General features: G+C 43.6%; 1 protein-coding gene across 24 annotated transcripts in view; it reads right to left on the reverse strand.

Moving 5' to 3' along the window:
- Magi1 (membrane associated guanylate kinase, WW and PDZ domain containing 1) overlaps nucleotides 1-27,352 on the reverse strand; it is a 595,279-nt gene that overhangs the window by 112,586 nt on the left and 455,341 nt on the right. For all 24 annotated transcript variants that reach the window (XM_078038623.1, XM_078038624.1, XM_078038620.1 and 21 more), the window contains one exon: nucleotides 9,914-10,033. In XM_078038623.1, coding sequence (XP_077894749.1) covers nucleotides 9,914-10,033 — 120 coding nt within the window. The remainder of the gene's footprint in view (nucleotides 1-9,913; nucleotides 10,034-27,352) is intronic.

The following is a 27,352-nucleotide window of genomic DNA, read 5'->3' on the forward strand; positions in this document are numbered from 1 at the left end:
GAGGCACTGGGTTCGATTCTCAGCACCAGATATAAATAAATAAAGTTGACTGACAACTAAAAAAAATAATAAAATTTAAAGGAAAAAAAAAAAAAAAAAAAGAGCTGTGTCTGCCTCCAGTGTCTATGTCCAGAAATCCCGGGGCATCTCCGGGCAGGAGAATTCAGTAAAACTTTTCTGGCTCCAGCCTCCCCGTCTTTATATGCACAGGAACAGCCAATGACAGCACAGATTTCATTTGGTTACTTTCATTATCAACAGGGAACATTCCACGGCAGAGTTTGCCAACAGAGCTTATCGCAACAGACGGCTCCCAGGGCCTGCCAAAGACCAGGACTCCAGATGGTCTCATTTTCCTCAATGACAAACAAGAACTCTCTTCACCCCTGCTTTATCTCTGGGTCCCCCAAAAGTATCCCGTTGGCAGCTGCTTTTCTACAGACCTTCTAGGAAGCAAAACAATAACATGATTGAATGCTGACATCCCCCTTCCTAATTAGCATGCAGAAATATGCAACCCATAACTCCAATTGGAAATGTCACCCTGGCGCTACACTGCTACGGCTAAGGGAAAACCAATGCTCCGAGTACATAATCAGCCCCTTCTACCCAGAGGCATTTGTAAAACAGGCATGTTTGAATCCACCCCCACTAAAGAGTCAGTCCCTTGTAAACTCTCTCCGAGAGAAGTGCCCAGGGCTAGCTGAGGCAGCAACTCGTCTTGCCACGTGAAAGTGTCCAATAGAAAAAAAGTAAAAAGAAAGAAAAATAAGAAGATGGGTCAGTCGATTTATTTCAAGCATCATGTCAGATAAGTTAGTTCAGGACACAATTACAAAAGGCATTTATTAATATTAACTTGGGGAGGGTTACCAGGATTGAACTCAGGGGCACTTGACCACTAAGTCTTTCCCCCGCCCCGCCCCCCACATCCGCAGCCTTATTTTTGTATTTTATTTAGAGGGTCTCACTTTGGGGCCATCGCACCTGGCAGACCAAGCCATTTATTCTAATCTTGTCTGTTTTGCCTTGTTTCTGCCCAGCGACAGAATGAGGTGGTGGTTCAAAGTGCCAAGCAGAGCTCAGTGACAAACTCAGAACTTTTATGGATCAGCACCCCCTAAACAGGGAAAATAGTCAGGTTTGGGGGGATTGGCTTACTTCTTTTAGTGTAATATTAATGAATGGGGGAGAATGGAGGAACTTTGGATTGAGGGAGGGAAGAGGGCTTGAGGGAGGGAAGAGGGCTTGAGGGAGGGGAGAGGGTGGAATGAGATGGACATCATTACCCTAGGTATGTGTATGAGTGCACATGTAGGGTGACTCTCTATCATGTACACCTAGGGAACTGAAATGATGTGCTGTGTATGTGCAATGAACTGAAATGCATTCTGCTATCATGTATAACTAAGTAGAACAAATTAGGAAAATGGAAAAAAAAAAAAAAAAAGAAGCACTTCTATGCTTTGTGAAGGATGATGGTCGGTTCCTTACAGAGATGGAAGGTTCTCCATTCCGTGAGGTGTATAGGCAGCAGGTTCCATGATGGAGCTCCTGCTGCCTCCCCAAGCCTAACCCAGGCACAGTGCTTCTTCTCTTCATAAATGGATCCACTGTCGACCCAGTTACGGAAGACTGAGATTCAAAGTTATCTTGGGAGAAATCTCCATCACCTGCGTCTTCTACCTCCTCCTCACGATAACACCAATCCCGCTGTTTAATGACATAAATATCTCCAGACTCTGTCAGGCCTTCAGCATCAGCACCGACCAAAGCGAATTGCAACGAGGGTAGCTGGAGAACATGCACTGGGGGCTCTGTCTATAGTTTTATTTGCTGTGCATGGCAACCTGCAGCTCATCCAGCTGTTCTCTTCCCAATTGCTATTTCCCCCAAGGGATGCTTCTAATTCCACAGATATTGAATGTGCCCATATAAGGGTCTCCTTTAAAGCTCTTAACACAGGCCAGGTGCAGTGGTACATGCCTGTAATCCCTGCAGCTCGGGAGGCTGAGGCAGGAGGCAGGAGGATCACAAGTTCAAAGCCAGCCTCAGCAACTTAGCGGGCCCTAAGCAACTCAGTGAGACCCTGACTCTAAATAAAGCACAAAATAGGGCTGGGGATGGGGCTCAGTGGTCGAGTGCCCCTGAGTTCAATCCCTGGTTATCCTCTTCCTCCATAAGATCTTAACATCCTTCCAATTGCGTATTTGTTTGACGACTGAATCGCGTGTCTTGTCCACTGGACAGTGAGAGCCATAGTGACAGTGACCACATCTGCTTCTGCCACACATCTTCCCTTTAATGAATATGCCAATTATTACACAAACTAGTCCTGAAGGCTACAAAAGGGGTATCCATTTGGGGGCTACAAGGAAATCACTGGCCTTGCCTGTGACAGGACCTGGGCAAAGGTAGGTGACCAGGCTTTGTCCTCCATTCCCTTTAGTCCTGAGCCAGTCTTTCTGCACCTCAGCTTTGTCATGTGAAGAAAAGAGCTCTCGTGCATTTCCAGCTCTCGGATCCCACCGCCCTGCCCATCTAAAACTCAGGCAAATATTGGGCCTGAAAGAAAATCGGAAGATTATCAAGCTTTAGGGATTGATCGGTTGTCCCTTTATTATATTGCATGTCACAAAAGGACTCCACCTAAGATCACTGCTCCTCTGTGATAAGGTGCTCTGGGAGAATTCAAAACCATGCTTTTGCAAAAGGGCTTAGCTCAGCAGGTGGCACACGCCTGTGACCCCAGCACTCAGGAGGATGGCAGCTTGAGGCCAGTCTCAGCAACTTCAGCTGCCACCAGCCATGTGTGGTTACTTCAATTTAAATGAGCTTATACTGAATTTATTTTAAAAGTCAGCGACTCATTCCCAGGAGGCCCATGGGGCTAGTGGCTACCCTGTTTGATAAAAGAGAACATTGAACATCCCCAGCACTGAACAGACCTCTCACTGCACAGCTCTGCTCGGAAGGAAGCAGGACATGGGTGCCTCCATACCCCTTCCAGAACCTTCTCTGGGCTCATCAATCAAGCTCACTCTCTGGATTCAGGTCTTGTGGTGTACACTGACTACTTAAAGGTTATCTCTGAGAAGCTCGCTTGACACTCCAGGAGCACTGGCTCCTCCCATCAGAGGAGGAGCTTATCGCAACAGACTGGTCGCAGGGCCTGCCAAAGACCAGGACTCCAGATGGTCTCATTTTCCTCAATGACAAACAAGAACTCTTAAAAATTGTTTACATTAATTTATTTCATTTGTTTATTTTTTAGGAGTACCAGGGATTGAACTCAGGGGCACTCAACCCCGGAGCCACATCCCAGCCCTAGTTTGCATTTTATTTATAGACAGGGTCTCTCTAACTTGCTTAGGGCCCCACCAAGTTGCTGAGGCTGGCTTTGAAACTCACCATCCTCCTGCCTCAGCCTCCCAAGCTTCTGGGATTCCAGGTGTGCACCACCACGCCTGGCTGTTTACATTTATTTTGTCTCACAGGCTGAGGAACTTTAGAATACAGACCCTGAAGCCAGAGACCCTGGGTTTGAATCCCAGGTCTGCCTCGGGTTTACCATACTAACTTAGCAAAAATACTAGCATCCCTAGGACTTGTCCTGCTCCTCTGTAAAATGAGTATAAACAAGACCCTCTTCACAAGACTTGTTGGAAACATTAAATGAGTTGATACATCTAATATACTTTTTCCCTCTGAGACAGGATCTCTCTATGTTGCCCAGGCTAGTCTCAAACCTATGGGCTCGACCCATCCTCCCACCTCAGCCTTCGCATTATAGGCACACATAACGCCCAGCTCAAACACATAATGTACTCTGAAAAGCACCCAGCATATCATATGCGCTTCACAAACCTTAGCAAAACTACATAAATGAAAAGCATAAACACCCTCCAATGCAGAGCTACTTTGGTCTTCTGCTCTGTACATTATATCCCTGGCCTCAGGACAAAATAAATGCTCAATAAATACTCATCAAAATGAATTGCACATGCATGAAAGGGCTTTCCAAATGCACTGTCAAGGCAGGAGGTTTGCATGTACCTAGGGGTTTGAGAACAACTCAGAGAACATAGCAAAGCCAACCTGGACATCAGTGTCAAAACAAACAAAGAGCACTCGCAGAAACTAACCCTATAGTTCTATTCATAATAGTATATGTAGATATTTGTACAAGGATGCTTGCTGCACCTTTGTTTTTAACAATATCACACACAAAAAAAGAAGGGGACTCATGGGTTGAGGGACATCCTAAATATGTATTTTCAGAGGATTAGTTAAATAAATTACATATATTCATATATAGGACACTGTGAAGTACTTGTAAAGAATAGGATGGAACTGTATGGGGTACAGTGGAAAGATCTCCCAAGCATGTTAAGTGTAAAGGGCAAGAAAAGAGTAAAATAAACAAGAACCCTTATGGCTATGCCGTTTAGAGTAAGTTTTCTGAACGCTTGCACTAGATACTTTAACAATGGTTGCCTACAGGTCGGAGGGCAAGCAACTTGAACTTGTGTATTTTTAAGTTCTTTATTGCAGGAATTGTTCCATCATTGTGCTAGTCAGCTCTCTGTTACTGTAACAAAATCGCTGAGGAAATCCACTTGAGTAGAAGAAATATATTTGGCTCAGAGTCTCAGAGGTTCTAGTCCATGACCTGCTGACCTTTTTGCTTTGGTCCTGTGGTATGGCCACGTATCATGGTGGGGAGCACATCATAGAGCCATTCCTTGCCCTCATGTGGCTGGGAAGCAGAGAAAAGAGAGAGGAGGAGCCCAGGTCCTGATATCCCCTGCAAGTGCAATTCATACATGTGTAATTTATTTGAATAAGGTGTTTAATGAGCATTCATTTTGCCCACCGCCCCTAGGACTGGAAGACTTCTAACCAGGTCCCACCTCTCAGGGGTTCAACCACCTCCCAATAGCATCAGGGACTAAGTCAGTAACACTTATCAGAACCACAGCTACCAAGAACTCTTATTACTTAAAAATGTCAAAGTGTCTTGCTTGAAAGAGTGTCATGGTGTCAAAAGACTTTTCCTCTGTGGTATTTGTAGAGGCTGAAAGAAAAAAAAAAAATCAAGCCAGTAGAAAAAATGGCTGGTATCTGGGAAGTCAATAAAGATGTTTTACTGGCAAATCCGCAGGTTGACCGACTGGAACAGGGGGCGGGAATCGGCTGCAGTAGGAATTTCAGAGCAGCCAGTGTGTGTAAATATCAGGGCTAATGCTGATTGAGAGCTTACATGTGTCAGACACTCGGATAAGCCCTTTCCAATTACGGTCTCATTTAGTCCTACCTGTGGGAGAGCAGATGATTGTCCTTATTTCACTGGAGGGAAAAAGGGGACAGGGAGTTTTAAGTGGCTCGCTGGAGGGCACACAGTTCAAAGGCAAAGGTGCTGACCAATTTCAGGTGGTGAGACCACGGGGGAGCCTGCCACGGTAGCTGCTGTCCGGGACTGGTCCAGGGGAGACCAAGACTTAGAAGCAGCTCTGAGAAGATTTCTCCAAAACTATGCCTGGGACGGTGGGTCGGTAACTGGAGTCTCACACAAACTCCACTTTGCTCTCCACTATTAAGAGTCAACATAGGGCTGGGGTGGTGGCTCAGTGGTAGAGCACTTGCCTAGCTTGTGTGAGGCCCTGGGTTCTGTTCTCAGCACCACATAGAAATAAATAAAATAAGGTCCGTCAACAACTAATAAAATCATTTTTTTAAAAAGTCAACATAACAGTTGGGGGTGGTGGTGCACACCTGTAATCCCAGAGTCTCACGGGAGGCTGAGGCAGGAGGAGCAGAAGTTCAAAGCCGGCCTCAGCAACTTAGAGAGGCCCTGAGTAACTCTGGGAGACCTGTCTCTATAATAAAAATTTTTTAAAATAGAGTCAATATAACAGATATTAGTGTGTTCCAAGAAATTTTGAGCCATCTCCTACAGTAAAAAGGTCAGAGAACCCAGTATCTTCAAATGGTCAAAAGTGGGATGGATTAATCTGGGGTTCAATTTCAACTCCAGAATCACCAACCAGCATTCACAGAAATGCAGTCTTTTATTTAAGTCCCTCAGAGATTTTCTGAAAAAAATATTTACTTCCCCATGGCTACCCACCAGGAAGTCAGGCGGAAGTACTAATGGGTCTTTTGTTAAACTCAAGACTATTCTTCTTGGGATTTTCCAGGAAAAAGTGTAGGATGTGAGAGACAAACTGAACTCAGCGCGTTTCCTGATCTGGTGTGCTGGTCTGCTGTACAACCCTGCAAAAGTGATTTAATGCCACTGGCCTCAGACTCCATGCAAAACTTGAGTGATGACAATTCCCTGTCGCAAGGGTGACACTCCAGGAGAAAAAGAACCTATTCCACCAATATACAATGTCACAGGAACTTGTGAATAAAGGGAGCCTATTCTTTTGCCAAATGAAACTGTGGTCCACATCTCAAGCCCTCCCCCTTTCCCACCCCATACACTTCCTGTTGTCCTCTCCAAACATGCAAATGACCACTTTGCATATCTGGGACTCTGGGCTTCTCACAATGGCATAATCAATGATTCCAGCTAAGGATGATTCACTGTGCTAACCAAAGAGGTTTCACACCTGCTGTCCTGTGGTCACCGAATTTTTAACTAGATTCCCATGGACAAATAGCTCCCTGTATGTTCCCTTAGCTACCCCCATGTCCTCACAGGACACATGGGCCTTAATCGTTTGTAGATCTCCGCCCAGGCTACCAGCTACATAGTCACATGCACTTCTAGGGAAGTAAGCAAGTGGATAATGAGCAATATCGAAATATAATATTCCCAGGTTGACAATTAGCATTTTCATTTACACCTAAACATTGTTCAAATTATATCCACAACTTGGAAATGAGCAACAGTTACAAAGGAATCCTTCTTTCCCCTCCAAAAAATATCAGACAGAAACTGAGTCCCTAAAATGCATGATCATTACTGGATTTTCAGTTACCACCTATAATAGAAGCTTTTAGCACATCAAAGCTATAATGTCCCCAATAAAATGATAATTGGCTTTCTATTTACCCTTTGTTTTTAAGCATAATTTTAAATGCTCTTATGATTATCTAATAAATCTAAATTTTAAGAGTTCTCTATAAAGAGAGACATATAACTATGAAAGAATTAATAACTCTAGTTAGAAGCTAGATCTAGTAAGTCATGATCTAGTTAAAAGTATTATACTTCTGTCATTAAAAAATAACACTCCAAAAAAATCAGGCTAGGTATTGTTTTCAGAAAATATACCATTTTGAAAATATGCCAAGAACCAACAGGAAAAAAATAATTCCTTTTTTGGGGGGTGGCAGGTATCAGGGACTGAACCCAGGGATGCTTAACCACTGAGCCACATCCCCAGCCCTTTTTCATATTTTATTTAGAGACAGGGTCTCACTGAGTTGCTTAGGGCCTTGCTAAATTTCTGAGGCTGGGTTTGAACTCTTGATCCTCCTACCTCAGCCTCCAGAGCTGGTGTGATTACAGGCATGTGCCACCACCACTCCTGGCTAGAGAAAAAGAATTCTTAGCATCAGTAATCATCAGAAATGCAAATCAAAACCACAATATCGCCTCACTCTTGTTAGAATGGCAGCTATTAAAAAAAATACTAGCAAAGATGAAGAGAAAGGAGGATTCTTGTATATTGAATGTAAATTAACCCATTATAAAAATAATAAAAAAAAAGCAGTATAGAGGTTCCTTAAAAAACTATAGATAGAACTACCATATGATTCAGCAATTCCACCATGGAATCTATATCGAAAGGAAAACAAATCACTATGTTGAAGATATATCTGCATTCTCACGTTTGTGGCTATTTACAATAGCCAGGATATGGAATCCACCTGTATGTCCAGGGACAGAGGAACAGATAAAGGAAATGAGGTGTATCTACACATCTGCACAACTGAATATTATTCAGCCATAAAAAAGAATAAAATCCTGTCACTGGTGGCAATACAGATGAACAGAGAGGACATTAAGTAAAATAAGTCAGGCCCAGAAAGACAGATACTTCCTGTTCCCACCTGCCTGTGGATGCTAAAAATGATCATCTCAAGGAGATGGATAGAAAGGCGACATGACCTAGATGGTGAGAAGGGTGTCGAGGAGGGGCCTGTGGACGGGGTGGTTTATTTCCACAGGGCTGCAGTTGGATAACAGGAATGACTTCCATGTTCAATTCTATGAAGGGTGCATGTGGCTGACAGCAATCACTTCTATATTTCAATCTACTAGGAAAGAGGGTTTTTAATATTCCCAATGCAAAGTAAGGATAAACTGAGGGTTAATGGAGGTGATGGAAATGCCAGCTGCCCTGATCTGACCATTACACCTTGTAGACACGTTTCAAAATGTCACACTGTGCCCCATAAACAACCACAATTACTATGTGTAAATTAAAATTACAAAAAAAATTCATCAACTTATAAAAGTATCCATTTATGAGGATCCAGTTAAATAAATCATAATCCGACACAAAATAAATAAATAAATAAGAGAAGGAAAATGGAACTTTTCCCTGACAGTTAGCTCCGCCCTAGCACTTCCTCCCGCCGCAGGACCTCGTCCTACAGGGTTTGGCATGTTGGAATGACAGCTGTCCACGTTAGGAAGTACAACAGTACAAAGACTGGAAATGAGAAACGCCTCAAAAGGTCGTCCAGAGGAAGCTAGTTAAATAAACTATGATGTGCCCTTACAAAGAGATTGGCCATTTAAAAAAGACTATAACAAGAAGTGCCCTACTGCTGAATTGCAAACATCAGGACACGGCGTTAAAGCAAAAGAGCAAGGTTCTGAACAGCAGGACTTGTCAACTGCCTTCTGTGCAAAATGGGAGAAATAAGAACACACACAGAGCCAGGCATGGTGGTGCACACCTGTCATCCCAGCACCTCGGGAGGCTGAGGCAGGAGGAACATGGGTTCAAAGCCAGCCTCAGCAACTTAGCGAGGCCCTAAGCAACTCAATGAGACCCTGTCTCTAAATAAAATGCAAAATAGGGCTGGGGATGGGGCTCAGTGATTAAGAGCCCCTGGTTTCAATCCTTGGAACTCCCTCCCAAGTGTATATACACACATGCAGATACATGTTTCAATTAATAGCAAGAAGCTTCAGAAACTATTATTATCAGTAACACTGTTGGTAACACTGAGTTGGAGATTAGACAGTTGAAAGATAGGCCTTTGAAGGAGATTCCTTACTAAATATTTTTAAAATACTTTGCTTTTTGAACTATGTGAATTTATTTTCTATTTTAAAACACTAAAACCACCTGGGCACGGTGGCAGTCGCCTATAATCCCAGCAGATTGGGAGACGGAGGCAGGAGGATCACGAGTTCAAAGCCAGCCTCAGCAAAAGTGAGACTTAGTAACTCAGTGAGACCCTTAGCAACTCAGTGTGAACAGAGCTGGGATGTGGCTCAGTGGTTGAGCAACCCTGGGTTCAATCCCTGGTACCAAAAAAAAAAAAAAAAAATCAAAATCAATTCATGGTAAACTTGGTATTTCATTCCTTCAAGACTAAAACACCATCTATCAGGATACACATTGTGAATCTCCATGTTTCTTCCTCCTGTTCTTTAGAATACCATGCCATGCCTTTATTAAAACACAGAACACACACGCTTCATCAACTAACTAAAAGAGAGAACCTATGGAGAAAAGCACACTATTTGTAAAGTACTCTACAAAGCTTTATTCCATAAATGGCTCTATATTGATATTAGGGTGAACCGAAATCACTTATTATTTGTTTACAACTCCTCTGTCCAGAAAACAATTTTTGCCTGGATGACTTGGGACAAAGCCCCTGGCACCTGGGGGTGCCCAGGAGAGACAGGTTCTCCTGCAACCACGGAGCGTCTCACCTTCATAGGTGCCAACTTCCAGAAGAGTCCCGCTCTGCTCGAGATCCAAGAACTCCTTCACAGTCAGGAAGCTGTAATCCACGCCAGGCACTTCTCCTTCCCGGGGAGATCGGGTGGTGCCTGCAGACAGAAAAGACATCAGTCAACCAGAACAGGAAGTTCCACATCCAGGCGCAATCGAGCCAACCTGTTCAGGCAGCCCGAGCGCCTAGAACTTGGCCGACTTCTCTGTCCAGACATCGACCAGGTCAAGGCTTCAAAAAGAGCGTCCTCACTTTACCATTTTGTAGGATGCACTGAATGGAGGAGGCGATCTGTGTGGGTTGCACAGACGGCAGCCACCATCGGCAGCTCTGGAGACTCCAGCAAATACTAAAAATCATCCACTCTGAAGCTCGGCGCCTCGGGGGTTTATATTTTTATCACGCGCCTCAAAACCCCTGTGCTCCTCAATACATCCGGCAAGTTCCAGTGTAATAAGCCCTTTGAAGAAGATGACACCCACTGCATAAACACATCGCCAGGGAAATGCGATTGCACAAGATCTGCGGTTGGACAACTCCCAGGGATTAAAACGCTGCTGCTCCTCATGTAATTAATACGTTGGGTGAAAAGAGGCCACCCATGAGTCTGGCTAGAGAAAGGGGACTTTTGCATGTGGGAGAACAATTCCCTCCCTGAATTATTCTGGCCACACTCTCAACGGCTAAAAAAAAAAAAAAAAAAAAAAAAAAAAAAAAGTAACCATTTAGGAAATGATAGAGAACCTTGAAAGTACTTGAGTCACCTAGCGCAAGGGCTGGGCTGTGGATCCAGCCTTGACCCAAAGTGTGGGGGCAAGGAGCAGAGGGGGTTGACACATGCCCCAAGGGGAACAAAAAATAAACGAAGAAGCATACATGCAGCGTCTACTAGGAGTCGGCCTCAAATACTGTCAAACAGCAAAAAAAAAAAAAAAAAAAAGAAAAAGAAAAAAAAAGTGACTTCTGCTCCTACCACTTAAATTAGGGGAGAAGATCAGCGCAACTCACTTTTGCAAGACATCATCATCCATGGTGGGGATTGTAGGTTTTTCCTATGAAAATAAGCAGGGATTTCCCCTTGTTCCTAGGATTCTCTCTCTTTCCCTTTAAAGTGTTTAAATAACCAACTATATGTATCCCAGGGCTCTAATGTTCCTGGGACCATCCATCTTTGACCTCCTGCCTACATAATGACCACATCCACACATCTACCTTGGACATCCACAATTCCCAGAAGTAAAGAACCTCAAGAATTATCACGCCAGGCGCAGTGGTGCACCCCTATAATAATCCCAGTGGCTCAGGAGGTTGAGGCAGGAGGATCATGAGTTCAAATCCAGCCTCAGCCACTTAGCGAGGCCCTAAGCAACTCAGTGAGACCCTGTCTCTAAATAAAATATAACAACAAGGGCTGGGGATGGGGCTCAGTGGGTAAGTACCCCTGGGTTCATCCCTGGAACTCCACTCCACCAAAAAATAAAATCTATCACACACTTTACTCAGGCTAAATACATTTAATGCACCCAATTTGAAAACATCTGAAATCGGAGTGTCTTCAACAGCTGCGACTTATTCAGAGAATGGTCCGATTTCCCATGGTGGCTTCTCACACTAAGCACGCGGGGGCTTTCTGGCATGAGGCTTGCTTGGGAAGTGTCCAGAAGTCTACTCCGATGCTCTGTCCTAACTTATCTCCACTCTTGGCACCCTGGTGGATGAGAGGTCATTCATGGCTTTTAAAATTCCATCTCAGGTGTCAGACGCACAGCAGGTGCTGTGTACAGAAAGAGGGTATCCTAGACTTCAACAGACCTGGGGGTCTGGGTGGGAAGGGCAGGTTCACGGTCTGGCTCCCCAGGTGACGGTTTTGGACAAGATCCTGAGCTTCTGTTCCTCCCAGCATCCTCTGCTGAGAAACGGGGCTAACAATAGTGGCACCACAGGTACTAAGTGAAATGATCCTTTGAGAGAGCGGAGTTCAATCATTGTTAGTAGAGAGTGTACTTTATGTTACTGTTGGAATGAAGGGAGTTCATCGACTCTTAAGCTTAAAAATCCCACTGTCACAACCTGATGTTGTCCACGTGTCTGTACGTAGACGTGTGGAGAGCCATCATCACGTTTCAATCATTTAATAAATATTTGCTGAGCCCCCCCCCCCCCCGCCCCATGAATGCTAAGCACTAATTGAGGCACTGGGTGAACAATGGTCAACAAGACAAAGCCCCTACCTTACTGAAATTTATATTTGAATTTGAGAGAAAAATAAATCTATATGGGAAGACATACAGACAGCACACAATTTCAGGAGGCGCTAATGCTTCTGCTTTCTAGTCAGAAGGGACCTCAGAGTCACGTGGGCATGTGGGCTGGAGTGCCTTGGGGGGATGGGGAAGTGAGGGTCTAGGAAGCAAGTTCAGATAGGTGAGCAGGAAAGGCCTGTCTCCTGCCAGGTGAGGGGAAGTCCCCCAGGCAGAGGGTCTTCGAAAGGCTTTGATATGGAAACAGCTGAGTCACCTTGGGGGAAGGACACAGAGACAGGTACATCTGCCAGTGAGACTCATGGACAACCCCAAGAATGGGATCCTGATTAGAATAAGTCATTCACTATGGATGCACAACACATCAGAATACACTCGACTGATGGGCACGGTCGGGAAGGCCTGTCATCCCAACAGCTCTGAGGCTCAGGCAGGAGGATGGTGAGTTCCAAGCCAGCCTCTGCAACTTAGTGAGGTCCTAAGCAACTCAGTGAGACCCTGTCTCTAAATAAATTACAAAATAGGGCTGGGGACGGGGCTCAGGGGTTAAAGTTCCACTGAGTTCAATCCTTAGTAAAAACAAACAAACAAACAAAAATCCAAAAAACATTCTTCTGTCATGTATATCTCAAAATAACAAGTTAAAAAAAAAAACAACAACTGGTACACTCGTAGCAGTGAGATGGAAGAGGCTGGAAGTGAAAGCCAGATAAATCAGGCCCACAGCAAAGAATTCATATCTCACTTTAAGGGTGACAGGAGTCACCAGAGGGTTTTGAGCAAGGTGGTGTCTTAATTCAATACCTATTTTTTAAAAGATCTTTGACTTTGCATAGAGCCTGCAGGGTAGGAGGTGAGTCAGAAGAGAAGCAGGGAGACCAGTTTGGTGGCTGTCCCAGTGACCCAGAGAAGACAATCAGGTGTGGACTAGACAGGTAAAATGCAGGTGCTGAGACGCAATCAGGTATCTACTACTACAGAATGTATTTTATTTATTTGTTTGTTAGTTTATGTATTTGTTCATTTATTTATTGTTTCCAGGGATGAACCCAGGGGTGCTTAACCCCTGAGCCCCATCCCCAGCCCTATTTTATATTTTATTTAGAGACAGGGTCTCGCTGAGTTGCTTGGGACCTCACTCAGTTGCTGAGGCTGGCTTGGAACTCTCCATCCTCCTGCCTCAGCCTCCGGGGGCCACAAGGATCACTGGTGTGTGCCAGCAAGCAGGGATAGACCTAACTCTTTGAAGATAGGAACAGGAAGAGGATCCCCAAAGGAGAAAGCAGCAGCAGCAGGAGGGTGTCAGGTCCTGCAGCCAAGTGCAAAAGCTGTTCAGTCAGCTCCTTGTAAAACACCAGCAGTCTACATCCTACTTGGAAATTCCAGAGCAGCCTTAGCAGAGAAATTCTGTGACATGCTGTGGCAGGATCTGTCTTAAATCTGTTCCGAGATGGCCACTCTCCCAAACAGCCTCCGTGTCAAAATTCCAATCATTTATACCACCCACTCCAAGAAGATGGGGAGAAAATGAAACCCCCGTTGGGTTGGGTCCGTCTTCCTGGACTAGACCCCTGTTTTCCTGCCTGCTCTGCAGCCATCTTATCTTGGCCATTTGTCTTCAACCAGTTTTCACACCCAATTGGTCAGATGTCCTTTAAAGACAATAGTCACCCCTGGGTCTCTGTTTCCTGAAAGGGTCTGAAATAACCAAGAACTTCAAAAAAAATGCTACATCTTAAAAGGGACACCCCTTTCTCCTGTAAATAAATAGGCTGCTGATGGCCTCCCAGAGGCAGAGGAGGGAGGAGGCTGGGGGTGAGCCTCCACAAACCCTGCAGGGCTTATTACCCAGACAAAACCTGTGCAAGTTGTGTGCTGGCAGGAGGTCTCCTCCAGGGTACTCTGAGCCGCAGGCTGGGCCTGGGCCAGCCTTACCAGCTCCATTCAGCCCTGCTGGGTGGGAAAGGACCAGGCAGGCCCCACCTCCTCCTTTCTTGTAGCAGAATGACAGGCGGCCTGCTGGACACACGCCTGACAGATGGTATTTCAAAGGGTTTTCAGGAGCCATCTGGGGTGGGTACAATTATTACAAACCATGCTTCTAACAAAGCCAGAAGGGTTACTTCCTGACAGAAGAAAAGTAAAAACAAATTCTATCATGTTTCCCAGGGATGGTATATTTAAAAAAAAAAAAAAAAAAAGGACCAGGCTGACAACCAGGGTTTTTCTGTAGCCTACAATACTGCCTTCTGCTCCTGTCTAGCTGGAGATGGGGCCAGCAATATCAGGAGCTCTGGGCTCCCAGGGTTCCTCCTCTTAATCAAGAAAAGAGAGAGGGAGTATGTTTGTTTACTTATGTTCCGGGTGAGCCCTTAATCAATACTATTGCACTGAATCTTCCCCAGAAAACAGAGGGGAGGATGAATATTATATTCGTCTTATTCATGCAGAGGCTGAGGCTTGGAGAGGGAAAGGAACCTGCCCTGGGTCACATGAGCAGTTGGGCAGAGTCCTGGTCTGGGTGCAGACAGCAATGACGTCATCCTCATTCTAGACCCTTCTTGTCAATAGACTGAGCACTCGCTGGGCCACTAGGGAAATGCCCCATGGTTGTGCTAACATGGTAGCCCGTGATCCTATGTGGTTGCTGCAAAGTGGCTACTGAGACGAGGAACTGATTTTTAAAACTTTATTTAATGTTCTTTACCTTGAATTTAAATTGCTACATGTGGCTAATGGCAACCAGATTGGCCAGTTTCGCTCTAAAGCAGGATAATATTTAGGTTGCCTATTTTACACTGTGTTCAATACAATGCCCCAAAGCACTCCTAGTGCTCCAAATAACAAGAAACAGACACTATAAGGCATCTTGAACTGCTATAAGGAAACCTCCCTTTTAAAACCTCTTCCATGCTTTGAAAAATGATCTAGCCAAACCCCTTCTGTTTGGTCCTAAAAAATTCAATTTGATTCCTATGGGCTATGTCCTCTTGGGAAAAACATTCTTGGATATTTGTGGCAGTGTGGTTTGTAAGAAACAAAGCAACATAAAATAAGACCTAGATGAGAGCAGCTCTACTCAAGAAAAAAAATAAAATAAAGGAAAAAATTAAAAAAAAAAAAAAAAAAAACCAAAAACACCCTTCATGCTGAGCGCACTGGCAAGTGCCTATCATCCCAGTGACTCAGAAGGCTCAGGCAGGAGAGTCGCAAGTTCAAAGCCAGACTCAGCAATATGCTGTCTCAAAATAAGACACAGAAAGAGCCAGGGATGTGGCTCAGTGACTAACCACCCCTGGGCTCAATCCCTGGTGCAAAAAAAAAAAAAAAAAAAAAACAAAAACACAACAATTAAAAAAAAATCTTCATGAAAACATGGATTGAATGCAATATGCACAGTGTATCTTACTCAGAAGCTACATAAGAGTAAATGATTAAAAAAAAAAGGTTAGATCTGTACACAGTTGAGAAAAGGAATGTTATAACATGCATTGAAGTGATGAAAATAAGTTGCAGCAAAAAATTACACAGTATCATTGCATTTCAATTAAGAGAGAGTCCAAGTCTTACGTACTCTGCCTGTTCAATGGGTGTATTCCACCCAGCCCTTTAACCCCAGTAACCTCGGGAGAGTAGTTTTTGAAATGGGAAGCGATGAAACAATCATGTCCTTCTTACACACGTCCCACATGCTGAATTATGCCCATGAACATGGAGTTGTTCTGGCATTTTATAAGATGAATACGATAATTATTTAAGAAATATTTTAAGACCCGGTTCTTGGGCGTTCTACCCAAATATCTTCAGTATAAACAGTATTCACAGAAAGATGCAAAAGAATTATAAGCTCCAGCTGAATCACTCAGACAATATGTTCCAAGGATTCCATCTCATAAGAAACCAACATCAAGGCCAACACCACTTGCCTTCAGCTGTGAATAGGAATACAGACAAATTAGTGGAGGGGAAGGCAGGAATATTTTTTCTGTCTGCTTTTACTTTTAAACCTCAAGCTGTTCTGTCATTAGACAGGATCCTTTTTACATGTTAAAGTAACCACGAGATTCGTACAGAATAGCCAACATTATCAACCCTCTCCGCCACCAGATCATGACTTAGCTAATTAATTTGAGCTATGTCCTACTGAACATCTCAGTAGGAATCAGCAATGCCCCCCAAAGTTCACTCAGTCAAGCTGGAGTGGCTATTTGCTACTTAGGAATATTTTATGGTTCGTAAACTTTTAGTATACTTGTCTTCAGTGACCCTTGCTGAGGATATCAGAAAGTGACCTTCCTTATCATCAAATTCCACAAACCGTGGCCAAAGAAAGGAAACAGGACAGGGAGCTCATGCACAATCTCTTCTGATTCTAGAAAATTCCCTTGAAATATCTAGCTGAGGTGCCCAAAATAAAATGTGTTAGCGCTCGAACACCGATAAGCCATTTGCTCCTGGTGAATGTCCCCAACACCATCAGGTTTCAGGACCAACCATCTACGCTGTGATTTCACTCAGCGACTTGTCCAAATGTTCTCAGGGCCAGACTGTTTATAGGGGCTTCGTCATCCACTCAGATGAAACTGTTCCTACTCAAAGATAGCGCCTACTGTTAAATCAATCTGGGCCCTGCTTAATAAAACCTAACAAGACTTCAAAAATCAGTCACTTCAGTTGCCTCCATGTTAAACAGGGCATCCCTATGTCCCATCCCCATGGCATAAGCCTGGCATTTGTTAGGTATTGAGGGTACCCACCAGGTATCCAGGACAACCTCACATTATTCATTCTTTAGCTGATGGAGATGGAACATAGAATAGTGTTTTGTTCCCCCCAATTCACATGGTTGCCTACTTCTCTAGCAATCTGAGGATCAGCAGCACTATTTAATCAACAATTTCTATTCCAACCAAAATACTTTCCAAACAATTGAAATATATTCACGTAAAAAGGAAATAATCGTGGCACACGCCTGTAATCCCAGCGGCTTGGGAGGCTGAGGCAGGAGGATTGTGGGTCGCAAGTTCAAAGCCAGAGACAGCCTCAGCAATGAGGAGGCACTAAGCAACTCAGGGAGACCCTGTCTTTAAACAAAATACAAAACAAGGCTGGGGATGTGGCTCAGTGGTGGAGTGCCCCTGAGTTCAATCCCTGGTACTAAAAAAAAAAAAAAAAAAAAAAAAAAGACTCACTTGAATTGCCCCTGCAGCCTTTTCCTGAGATCAGCTACCCTGGATTACAAGATTGTGGACGTGTTACCTTGTAAGGTGATCCACATCATGGTGAATCACATGGAGATAAAAAAAAATGAAGGAATATATTTACCTATGGCAAGCAAAAGGCTCCCAGTAATGAGCAAAGGGTTCAGAGAGTTCAACCCCAATGCAAGATGATGGTGTAAGAAGCAGCCTAGCCCAGCTGTGCCACTAAACTACGGGGCTGACACTGGACAATTCCTTGTCATGCCCTCAATGCCCTCATCCATGAGACAGAAAGGGTACCCCCTGCTCTGACTGATCTGCAGGATGGTGAGGAGCTCCATATCAATTGATGTACAAGGACACAGATCCTCAGCAAATTGAAAGCTTTTAAAAATTTCATTCAGATCAGACGCAGTGGCCCAGCAGCTCGGGAGACTGAGGCAGGAGGATCGTGAGTTCAAAGCCAGCCTCAGGAAAAGCGAGGCACTAAGCAGTTCAGTGAGACCGTGTCTCTAAATAAAATACAAAATAGGATTGGGGGCATGGCTCAGTAGTAGAGTGTCCCTGAGTTCAATCCCCAGTATCCCCCAAAATTTTATTCACACACAAAAAAAGTAACTGAATCCAGGCCCACCTTTATATTTTACATGCATTATCTAATTGAACCTTTGCAACAACCCCATAGAATAAGGAATATTACTCCCATGTCACAGATAAGAAAACGGGGTGGGGGGTGGGGAGGATGTGACTTGCCCAAAATGCCACATCTGGTCAATGGCAGATAGGAATCCAGGTTTTATTGCACAGAGTATTGAAAAACATTTGTACATGAAAGAGAGTCTGATGTGGGGGTGGGGCGGGGCTGGGGTACAAGCTGGAAGGGGGAGGAGCCAATAACTGTCCTCAGCAAAGAAAGGTGAGGCAGGCTGGGTTGTGTAGGTGAGGGTGGGAGATGGGGAGCTGATAAAGACCTCCCAGGATGCCCAGGAGCCATCCTGTCCCCTCCCTGCCAGAATAATCAGGGCACCTGGACCAGAATCCAACAGGAAACCTGAGTAAGAACTTGGACCAGGCTGTTCATCCTCCTCTGCTTTACCAGGGAAAGACAACTTTGACAAGTGTAAACCCACGGAAATCTTGCCTTCATTAAAAACAGCAAAGCAGAATTCTCAAACTGCCATTATTCATTCCAAAATGCATTAAAGGCATTCAGAAAAAAAAAGGGGGGTCCTTATCTTCAGCATCAGCAACATGCTTATCAAAAATCAACCTCTGAGGATTATCTTGCCACATTTTCTTTCTGACAGGAATTCATCAGTAATGCCATGTCCTAGCACTAAAAGTTGTCTACAGTTACTGAGGATTAGACTAGACAGAATGTCTCCATTATGACAGGTAATACTCTTACTCTCTCTGAATTAATTACAGCCATTGTGTGTATAAAATGGACTCACTGCCAACCATCTCAACCAGATAGTTTTCAAAAGTGTGTGATAGAAAATGATCATTTTGGTGAAGAGATGTGATTAACTAAGAAATTCAAGTTTTAATAAATTAGGTGACTGTGCATCCTCCCCCCACCCAATGCTGAATGCTTCATATTTCCAATATTTGGAAGCCTTCTTTTCTTAGTTTAAAACAGACCAAAAAAAAAAAAAAAAATCAGGAGTGATTGCTAATGGGCATATGGTTTCCTTTGGGTGTAATGAAAATATTCTTTAATTAAGTCATCATAATGGTTGCATAGTTCTATGAATAAAATCCAATGAATTGCCCATTTTAAAAGGATGAGTTTTATGGTAAGAATGTAAGTTTGTATACCAATAAAGCTGTTAAAAACATCACACTACATCCAGGCACGGTGGCGCAGGCCTGAAATCTCAGCTATTCGGGAGGCAGAGGCAGGTGGCAAGTTCAAAGTAACTTTTTTTTTAAGTTGTCAAGACCTTTATTTTGTATTTATTTATACGTGCTGCTAGGAATTGAACCCAGTGCCTCATATATGTTAGGCAAATGCTCTACCACTAAGCTACAACCCCAGCCCTCAAAGTCATCGTATTATCCACTTAATGAGACACTGTCTCAAAATAAAAAATAAAAAGGGCTGGGCTGTAGCTAGCTCAGTGCTAGTGTGCTCTTGGGTACAACCCATAGTACTGAAGAAAATTCCCCCCTCTTTCCCCCATATATTTTGTGTGTGTATATATAAAATATATATCATTATATGTTATATAATTATATATAGAAATATAAAATTATGTAAAATATAAAATTATGTATAAGTGGGCAATTCAATATCTAAGATATATGATATGGAGAGATAACATTATATGTTATACATACAGATACACCCATAATATATACTCATACATATGTAATTACACATATATATGCAAGTTTACATGTAATATCCACATGTATGTATATATGTATGTATATAGTACGTGTGTATGTATGTATATATAAATATGTGTATTTTTGTATCTATATCTATGTAGACAGCACACTATTTAGATATATAGTATGTAAATTATATATAATATATAATATGTAAATTCTAGTCTCTGCTCTCATGGACAGGAAAATTTAGTAGAGTCATTGCTCCAAGTCCATAAAAAAAAAAATAGCACATGGTAAAACTCACACTTCCACAATTTAACAACTGATTCCATTAGTTCTCCCAATATGGGAACCCAGAAGAAGGGTGAGATGAGAAATCACTATGTCGTATTCTTTCTCTGAAATTGGCAGCGATTAAGAGCTGCACAAAGGCTCTCGTCTAGAAAAACTGGTGTAACATCTAAAGGTAGACTTGGTGAGTTGAAAGCCCAGCCTGGGTACTTAACAAGTTCAACACAGTTGGCCACGGATCCCCCATCTCTACAATGTGAATAAGAATGCAAGTCTCATAGGTGGAGGGAGGATTCTTCAAGACCTGAGAGGTGAAATGCTGAGCCTAGTGGTAATGTGCCTTCAGGAAGCGATAGCCCTAGCAATAGCAGCAGCACCCCACCCTCTGTGCTGTTAAAGGGAAATTGTTATGGAAAAGTGAACAGAGCTAAGGGCTGGAAGCTCAGTGGTAGAGGGCTGGCCAGCAACCCTGGTTCAATCCTCAGAAATGCATGAGTTTATGAAAAACAAATCAAATAAAAGAGCCAGGCATGATGGTGTATAGCAATAATGCCAGCAGCTCATCAGGCTGAGGCAGGAGGATCCAAAATTCAAAGCCAGCCTCAGCAACTTAGGGAGGCCCTAAGCAACTCAGTGAGACCCTGTCTGTAAATAAAATATTAAAAAGGGCTGGGGATGGGGCTCAGGGGTTAAGTACCCCTGAGTGGTCAAGCTCAGTGGTTAAGCTGCTGATCAGTTATTATATTGCTTTACACAAAATGCAGGTTTTCTACACATGATGCCTAATTTAATTCTTCAAACTGGGCATATTTTCCTACCCTAACACAATATTCTACCTTTAGTCACATTTTTCCAAAGCCTTTCACATGAATCTATATACAAACTCCTGATCACAATTCTTCAGAATCTTTCGATAAGAAATGACAAAGTTATCCATCTATATACAGTATCCCTGTGGTCAAGTGTTGGTCATCTGACAGTAAGCACAAGCCTAGCATTGATTCACTAAGAAAATGACCTATTTAGTGGGACAAAACGTCCACATTCGAAAACTTTAATACCCCTAACTCCATGTCAACCACATCATTCTTCATGTGATCAACTCCCTCATTGAATGAATGTAACACTTATTTATTGAAACAATACTGTTTAGCCCCACACAAAGACAATCATGTAAGTTTAGCACCAAGACTCAGCAAATATAAGATAAATTCAAGATGGATAAGAGAAATAAAGGTACTTATGTTGAATTAATAAATACCTGGGTTCTCAATTTACTTAGGCATGATAGTCTCTGACTTTTCTTAGGTGTACAGCCAAATATTGATGAATGTGTAAATTTTATTTTGTTCCCCATCAATTATGGACATGGCTATGTAAAAGTGAACACAAGGGGATGTTATGTAGTGAGAGATAGAGCACATTGATGGGTACAAATTAAGCCTAGGACAAGCTGGGCTCGGGAGGTTGAGGCAGGAGGATCGAAAATTCAAAGCCAGCCTCAGCAATTTAGTGAGGCCCTAAGCAACTCTGGGAGACCCTGTCTCTAAATAAAATACAAAATAGGGCTGGGGATGGGGCTCAGTGGTTAAGTGCCCCCGCCCCGCCAAAAAAAAATTAAGCCTAGGCCAAAGAAAAGTGCTCTACTGTACTAACCTATGGCCTTTATAGCAAAAATGAAAACATAGTTGGAACGGTAAAATTTCTACCCTGACAGAGCACAGTGTGGAAGACTGGGGTACCAAGTGAATAGCTTTAAACCTCAAGTCTCCTTTCCATTTTATAACATGGGGTTTTCCCTCCTTTTCATCTCAGTATGACTTTAAGTAGCTTTACACGTGGCACCCAAAACGCCAACATTCAACAAGCGTCCTGTGAGCCAACACTGAGAAACATGAACTTGAACTTGAACATGGCCGCTGAATTCAGTCGAGGGACTGCTGTTGTTGGTAACTCATGCTTTCTCCCTAAATGAGGGCATTTGCAGATTCCTGGAAAAAATGGATTATAGTCTTGACCCCCTGCAAGCTATCATTACCTTATATAATACTTCCTAATTATCTCTGCAACTATATATTACAATTCAAAAACCAATGGACTTGGAGTGAATGTAAAATGATAGCGATTAACTGTTACAGCGCTCATTTCCATCAGTTCATTTTTCAATGAGCAATTACATTCTCACACTATGTAGTTACACTCTTGCCATAACTAGAGCTCATTTCATGGTATAGACCACGCTTTCCAGATAGATGAGTCACACAAATTATTATTCACAAATTATTATTTTTCATCCTGACTGTTGGGAACATAGCTCAGTAGTAAGAGCAGTTGTGTAGCATATAAAATGCCCTCAGTTCAATCCCCAGCACTACCAAATAAGTAAGAAAGAAAAAGAGAAATCTGAGGCTGTTAAGCCAAGTTAGGTGGCTTTAAAAGATTAAATTTTCTTGTGAAAAATGAATTACTAGCTGGGCTTGGTGGTGCCCACCTATAATCCCAGTGGCTCCAGAGGCTGAGGCAGGAGGATCTTGAGTTCAAAGCCAGCCTCAGCAAAAGAGAGGTGCTAAGCAACTCAATGATATAAAATAGGGCTTGGGATGTGGCTCAGTGGCTGAGTGCCCCTGAGTGCAATCCCTGGTACCCCACCCCATGAATTACTAATGCTTCTAAATATTTGGAAACATACATACTGAGGAACAGAAGTCAGCACTCATATGACTAACTAAAATTCCAGGCTCCACCCACACTTTTTTGGGGGGCGGGGCTATTGTGGATGGAACCCAGAGGTGCTTTGTTACTCAGCTATATCCTCAGCCCTTTTTCTTTTTTATTTTAGACAGGATCTTACTAAGTTGCTTAAGGCCTTGCTAAGCTGCCGAGGCTGGCCTTGAACTTTCGATTCTCACGCTTCAGCCACCTGAGTTGCTGGGATTACAGGTGTGCACCACCATGCCTGGCCCCACCAGCTTTTTAAAAAAGTATTCTTATTACAGTACTATCTGAAATATCAAATAAAACCAAGCAGAAACATTTACTATTGAAAATCACTTGAAATAATTATTACAGATGAACAATAAATTATTCTACAGATTTTAATAGAAATTGACCCTTTTTAAACAAGTCTGATTTCGGAGCTGTCTCTGTCTTTATTTCAGAGAGTGCTCTGCCTAACCCAAGAACACAAATTACACCTCATCTATGCAAATTGGACCTCATGTGAGATCTGGGGAAAAAAATCTGATCAATAATCAAATCAATGAATCTTTTTTAGAAACAAGAATTTCTAAGTCAATTTGTTAAATGATACCTTTGCTCTCACAAACAACCTACTCCTAATTAATCATTTTTTTTGGGGGGGGGTGCTGGGGATTGAACTGAGGGGCACTCGACCACTGAGCCCCATTTCCAGCCCTATTTTGTATTTTATTTAGAGACGGGGTCTCACTGAGTTGCTTAGGGCCTCTCTTTTTCGCTGAGGCTGGCTTTGAATTCGAGATCCTCCTGCCTCAGCCTCCAAAGCCACTGGGATGACAGGTGTGCACCACCGTGCCTGGCCAATCTACTCTTAAAAAGAAAAAAAAAAAACCTGATGGATTTTGTTTGTGCTTATTTCAAATCCATTAATTAAACATCGAATCACACAATGCTTTCTGGTTCTCACTCTTGCATTCCATCTAATTGGGCACCCTGTCCACAGCACCTGCTCATCAAGGGCAAAGACAGGGATGAGACAATCGTCCTTCTCCACCTGGCAGCAGAGTGTGAGGCCCATCAGCTCCGGGTCAGCAGGTACAGAGCTGGCGAGGTGGTGGATGCCCCCGGAGCTCCCTGCAGACACTGCTCCCCTAACCTACTTACCCAGCAGACCCACCCTCGTCTTCGGGGAAAGCCACATCTTTTTCCCAGAGAATAAAGCATCAAAGATCTTGATGAATCCAGAAACAACTGCGCTTGTCATTCACGAGATTGGTTTTTATAAACAACAACCAAAAAAAAAAAAAACCCAAAAAAGTGGTATTTATTTAAGCGAGCCAACTGGGAAATCCAAAAAGTTCCTTCTAATCTGAAAATGGAATACAAGTTATCTCTGAAAGGAGTAATGAGAAATTCAAGTCGGAAATTCCGAATGCTAACCACTTTAGGATGTTGCATAATGTTGCATAAGAAATCTCTGTGTTGATCTACACAGGCAAAACAGGAAACAAGACGTGCCGTGGTCTTCTCAGTGCTTAAATGAATATCAACTAATGTTGACTGACGTTCATATCAAAATAAGGCACCACCAGAAAATAAGAAGTTCAGAAAAGAGGACCCAACCCGTGTTGTGCAGGAGGGGTCTCTTATTTCTCGTTTCACATGCAGAAAGTGCATGTGGGAGAGAAGGTAGAAGCTACAAATCAGCACAAAGAGGACAAATGTTCCCACCATTCAAAAATCAACACTGTTGACACGTCAGGACCCAAGTTCCTGGGGGGACCACTCCCATAGCCAGGGATGACTTCCAGGAATCCTGAGCTACATTCTCTGCCACCAGAATTGTCTCTCACTGGGTCAACCCGTCAGCTTTTCATTGCTGTCACCAAAATATTCAACAACAACGAGGAGGAAGTTGTTTGGGCTCCCAGAGGATCAGTCCATGGTCAGCCAGTTCCATAGCTTTAGGTCCATGGTGAGGCAGAACATCATGGCGGATGGGTGTGGGGGGAGGTTGCAATTTAGAATAAGGTGCTACGGAACCATTCATGGTGGCCAGGAAGCTGAGGGAGAAAGGAGAAGGGGCCGTGGGGAAGATGCACCTTTCCTGGGGACATCCCCAATGACCACCTGCTCCAGGTAGGTGCCAGGTGCCTTCAGTTAGCGCCCAGTCAGTCCATTCCAGCTGGGCTGGGCTGACTAGGTTAGGCTCTCCTCATCTTAAACATTTCACCTCTGAATACTCCTTTTGGGGCACACCTCACATCCAAACCATCACACCCGCCAAGGCAGGCTTTGTGAAATCAACACGGAACAATGTGGTCCAGCCCTTCCCGGGCAGTGTTTCCCACAATTATATTAGCACCCTGCAACTCAGGTTCAAGTTCCCCAAATGCTAAAAACGAGAGTGAGACTACGTGACTAAGTTTGTTAGAGAAAGGAGCATGGGCGGAGGTGCGATTCAGAAACCTGGTGGTGTGCCAGGGGTCAAGGGATTAGAATAAGGGAAATTATCTAAGCAAGTGTTTGCCCCAAATTTCAAGGCCTGGGTCCTAAAACAAGCAAAAAAGCATCATCATCATCATCATCATCATCATCATCATCATCATCATCTTATTAATAATAGCAGTAGCAGGTGTTCAGTTGTAGAGGTCACTAGTATCACCACCACCACAAAATATTTATTAGGATTCTCAGGCACTCTGAAAGTACTTCACCTTCTTTCTTCCCTGGAAACCTCATCACAACCAGGAGCACAGAATTAACACACCCACTAGAAAACTGAGAGTTTGGAAAAGGATGTATTGCTTGCTATATCCTTAAGGCAGACCAGCTGGGATTAAAACCCAGATCTGCAGATCCTGGAGTCTAAGCTCTAAAGTTCTGTGACACACGGCATCATGTCTCATTCTCTGTCAGCCATGATGGTCTCCCTGGTTCTCCATCACTCCCCGAGGAGGGTCCTGTCCCGGGGCCTTTGCACTACCAACCACATCCCAACCACATTCTTATGCCCAAGTAGCCAGTCCTTCACAAAACAGCCTCCTGTATTTACTGAGAAGTTAATCTTCGTATGGAGTTCCTTAACACCTTATTCTAAGTGCAACCTCCTCTCTATCTCCCCCAACCCCTGGACTATCTGTCTCATTTGTCTTGCTCCATAGCACACACCGCCATCTGAAATCCCTCTGCTGCAAATCTACCCTTCCTTCCACACCCTGCCCTGCCATGCTAGGTCCACAAGGTGTATTCTAAGGATTCTCCTCCAACAGTGGACAACTGAGGGCCATGGGAAGCAGGAGGCCTGGGGAAGGGACTCCCCACTTGCTGCTTGGTGCTGTTCTGGTTGCCAAGTCCCCACCGGAGGTTCTTCACCTAACAGCAGCAGCTGGCTCGGTCTGCAACTCCTCCAAATCCCCCCTGCATTGAGAGGGGTGGCAGAGTCACCTCCTCTGAGCTCTCAGCCCCCACCTGGGTCCCTCCTCTCAAACAACCTCCACCTTGGCTCCTTCACCCTAAGAGTGCACACTGCTTTGGGAAGTTATTTCTTTGTGCGAATGAGATGTCTTTCTTTCTCACACCTCCAACACCAACTCCCTAGAGTACATTCCCTCCGTTGCAATACTATGATTTCTGTTGTCCTGAGTGGAATGTGGGTGACATACAGTAGTCCCTCCCCTTATCTGTCATTCGCATTCCATGATTTCAGTTATCTACGATCAACTCAAGTACACAAATATTACATGGAGTCGGCTGCAGTGGTGCAGGCCTGTCATCCCAGCAGCTCAGGAGGCTGAGGCAGGAGGATCACGAGTTCAAAGCCAGCCTCAGAAAAAGTGATGCTCTAAGCAACTCAGCAAAACCCTGTCTCTAAGTAAAATACATAAAAGGGCTGGGGATATAGCTCAATGGTTAGGTGCCCCTGGGTTCAATCCTCAGTACAAAAAAAAAAAAATTTTTTTACATGGAAAAATCTAGAACATAAGTTTTAAATTGTGTACAGTGCTGATGAAATCTCATGCTGTCCTGATCTGCTGCCTGGGATACAAATCACCCCTTTGTCCAGTGTGACCACACTGCATCCAGTACCTGCACATCAGTCACTTAGTGGTCACTGTGGTTATCAGGACGACTGTCACGGTTATCAGAACACACTACCTGCATTCCATTAAACCTCATTTTACTTCATAATGGCCCCAATGTGCAACAGCAGTGATTCTAGCAATTCAGACGCACCAAAGAAAAGCAGTCAAGGTGGAAGTTCTCCACAAAAGAAAGATAAAGCCCACACACTGATTGTTCAGCTCCACAGTGGAACGAATCTTCTATCCATGACGGGGAGAAAGGGAAAGAATGCATACCAGCTTGGTCGTCATCTCTAACTGCACAATTATAGTTACAGCGTGCGATGTGCTTAGTTAAGATGGAAAAGGCTCCAACCCAGGAACACGGGCCCGGTACAATAAGGCATCCTGAGAGAGAAGGCCACATTCACTAACTTCCATGACAGTATATTGTGATACTTGTTCCTTTTATTATTGTTGTTGATCCTCTTTTACTGTGCCTAAGTTGGCCATGTACACAATAAGGAAAAAAATCACAGTGTACACATAGGGTTTAGTACTG

This window comes from Ictidomys tridecemlineatus, chromosome 2 (genome assembly GCF_052094955.1).
Source record: "Ictidomys tridecemlineatus isolate mIctTri1 chromosome 2, mIctTri1.hap1, whole genome shotgun sequence".
Classification (NCBI taxonomy): Eukaryota; Metazoa; Chordata; class Mammalia; order Rodentia; family Sciuridae; genus Ictidomys; species Ictidomys tridecemlineatus.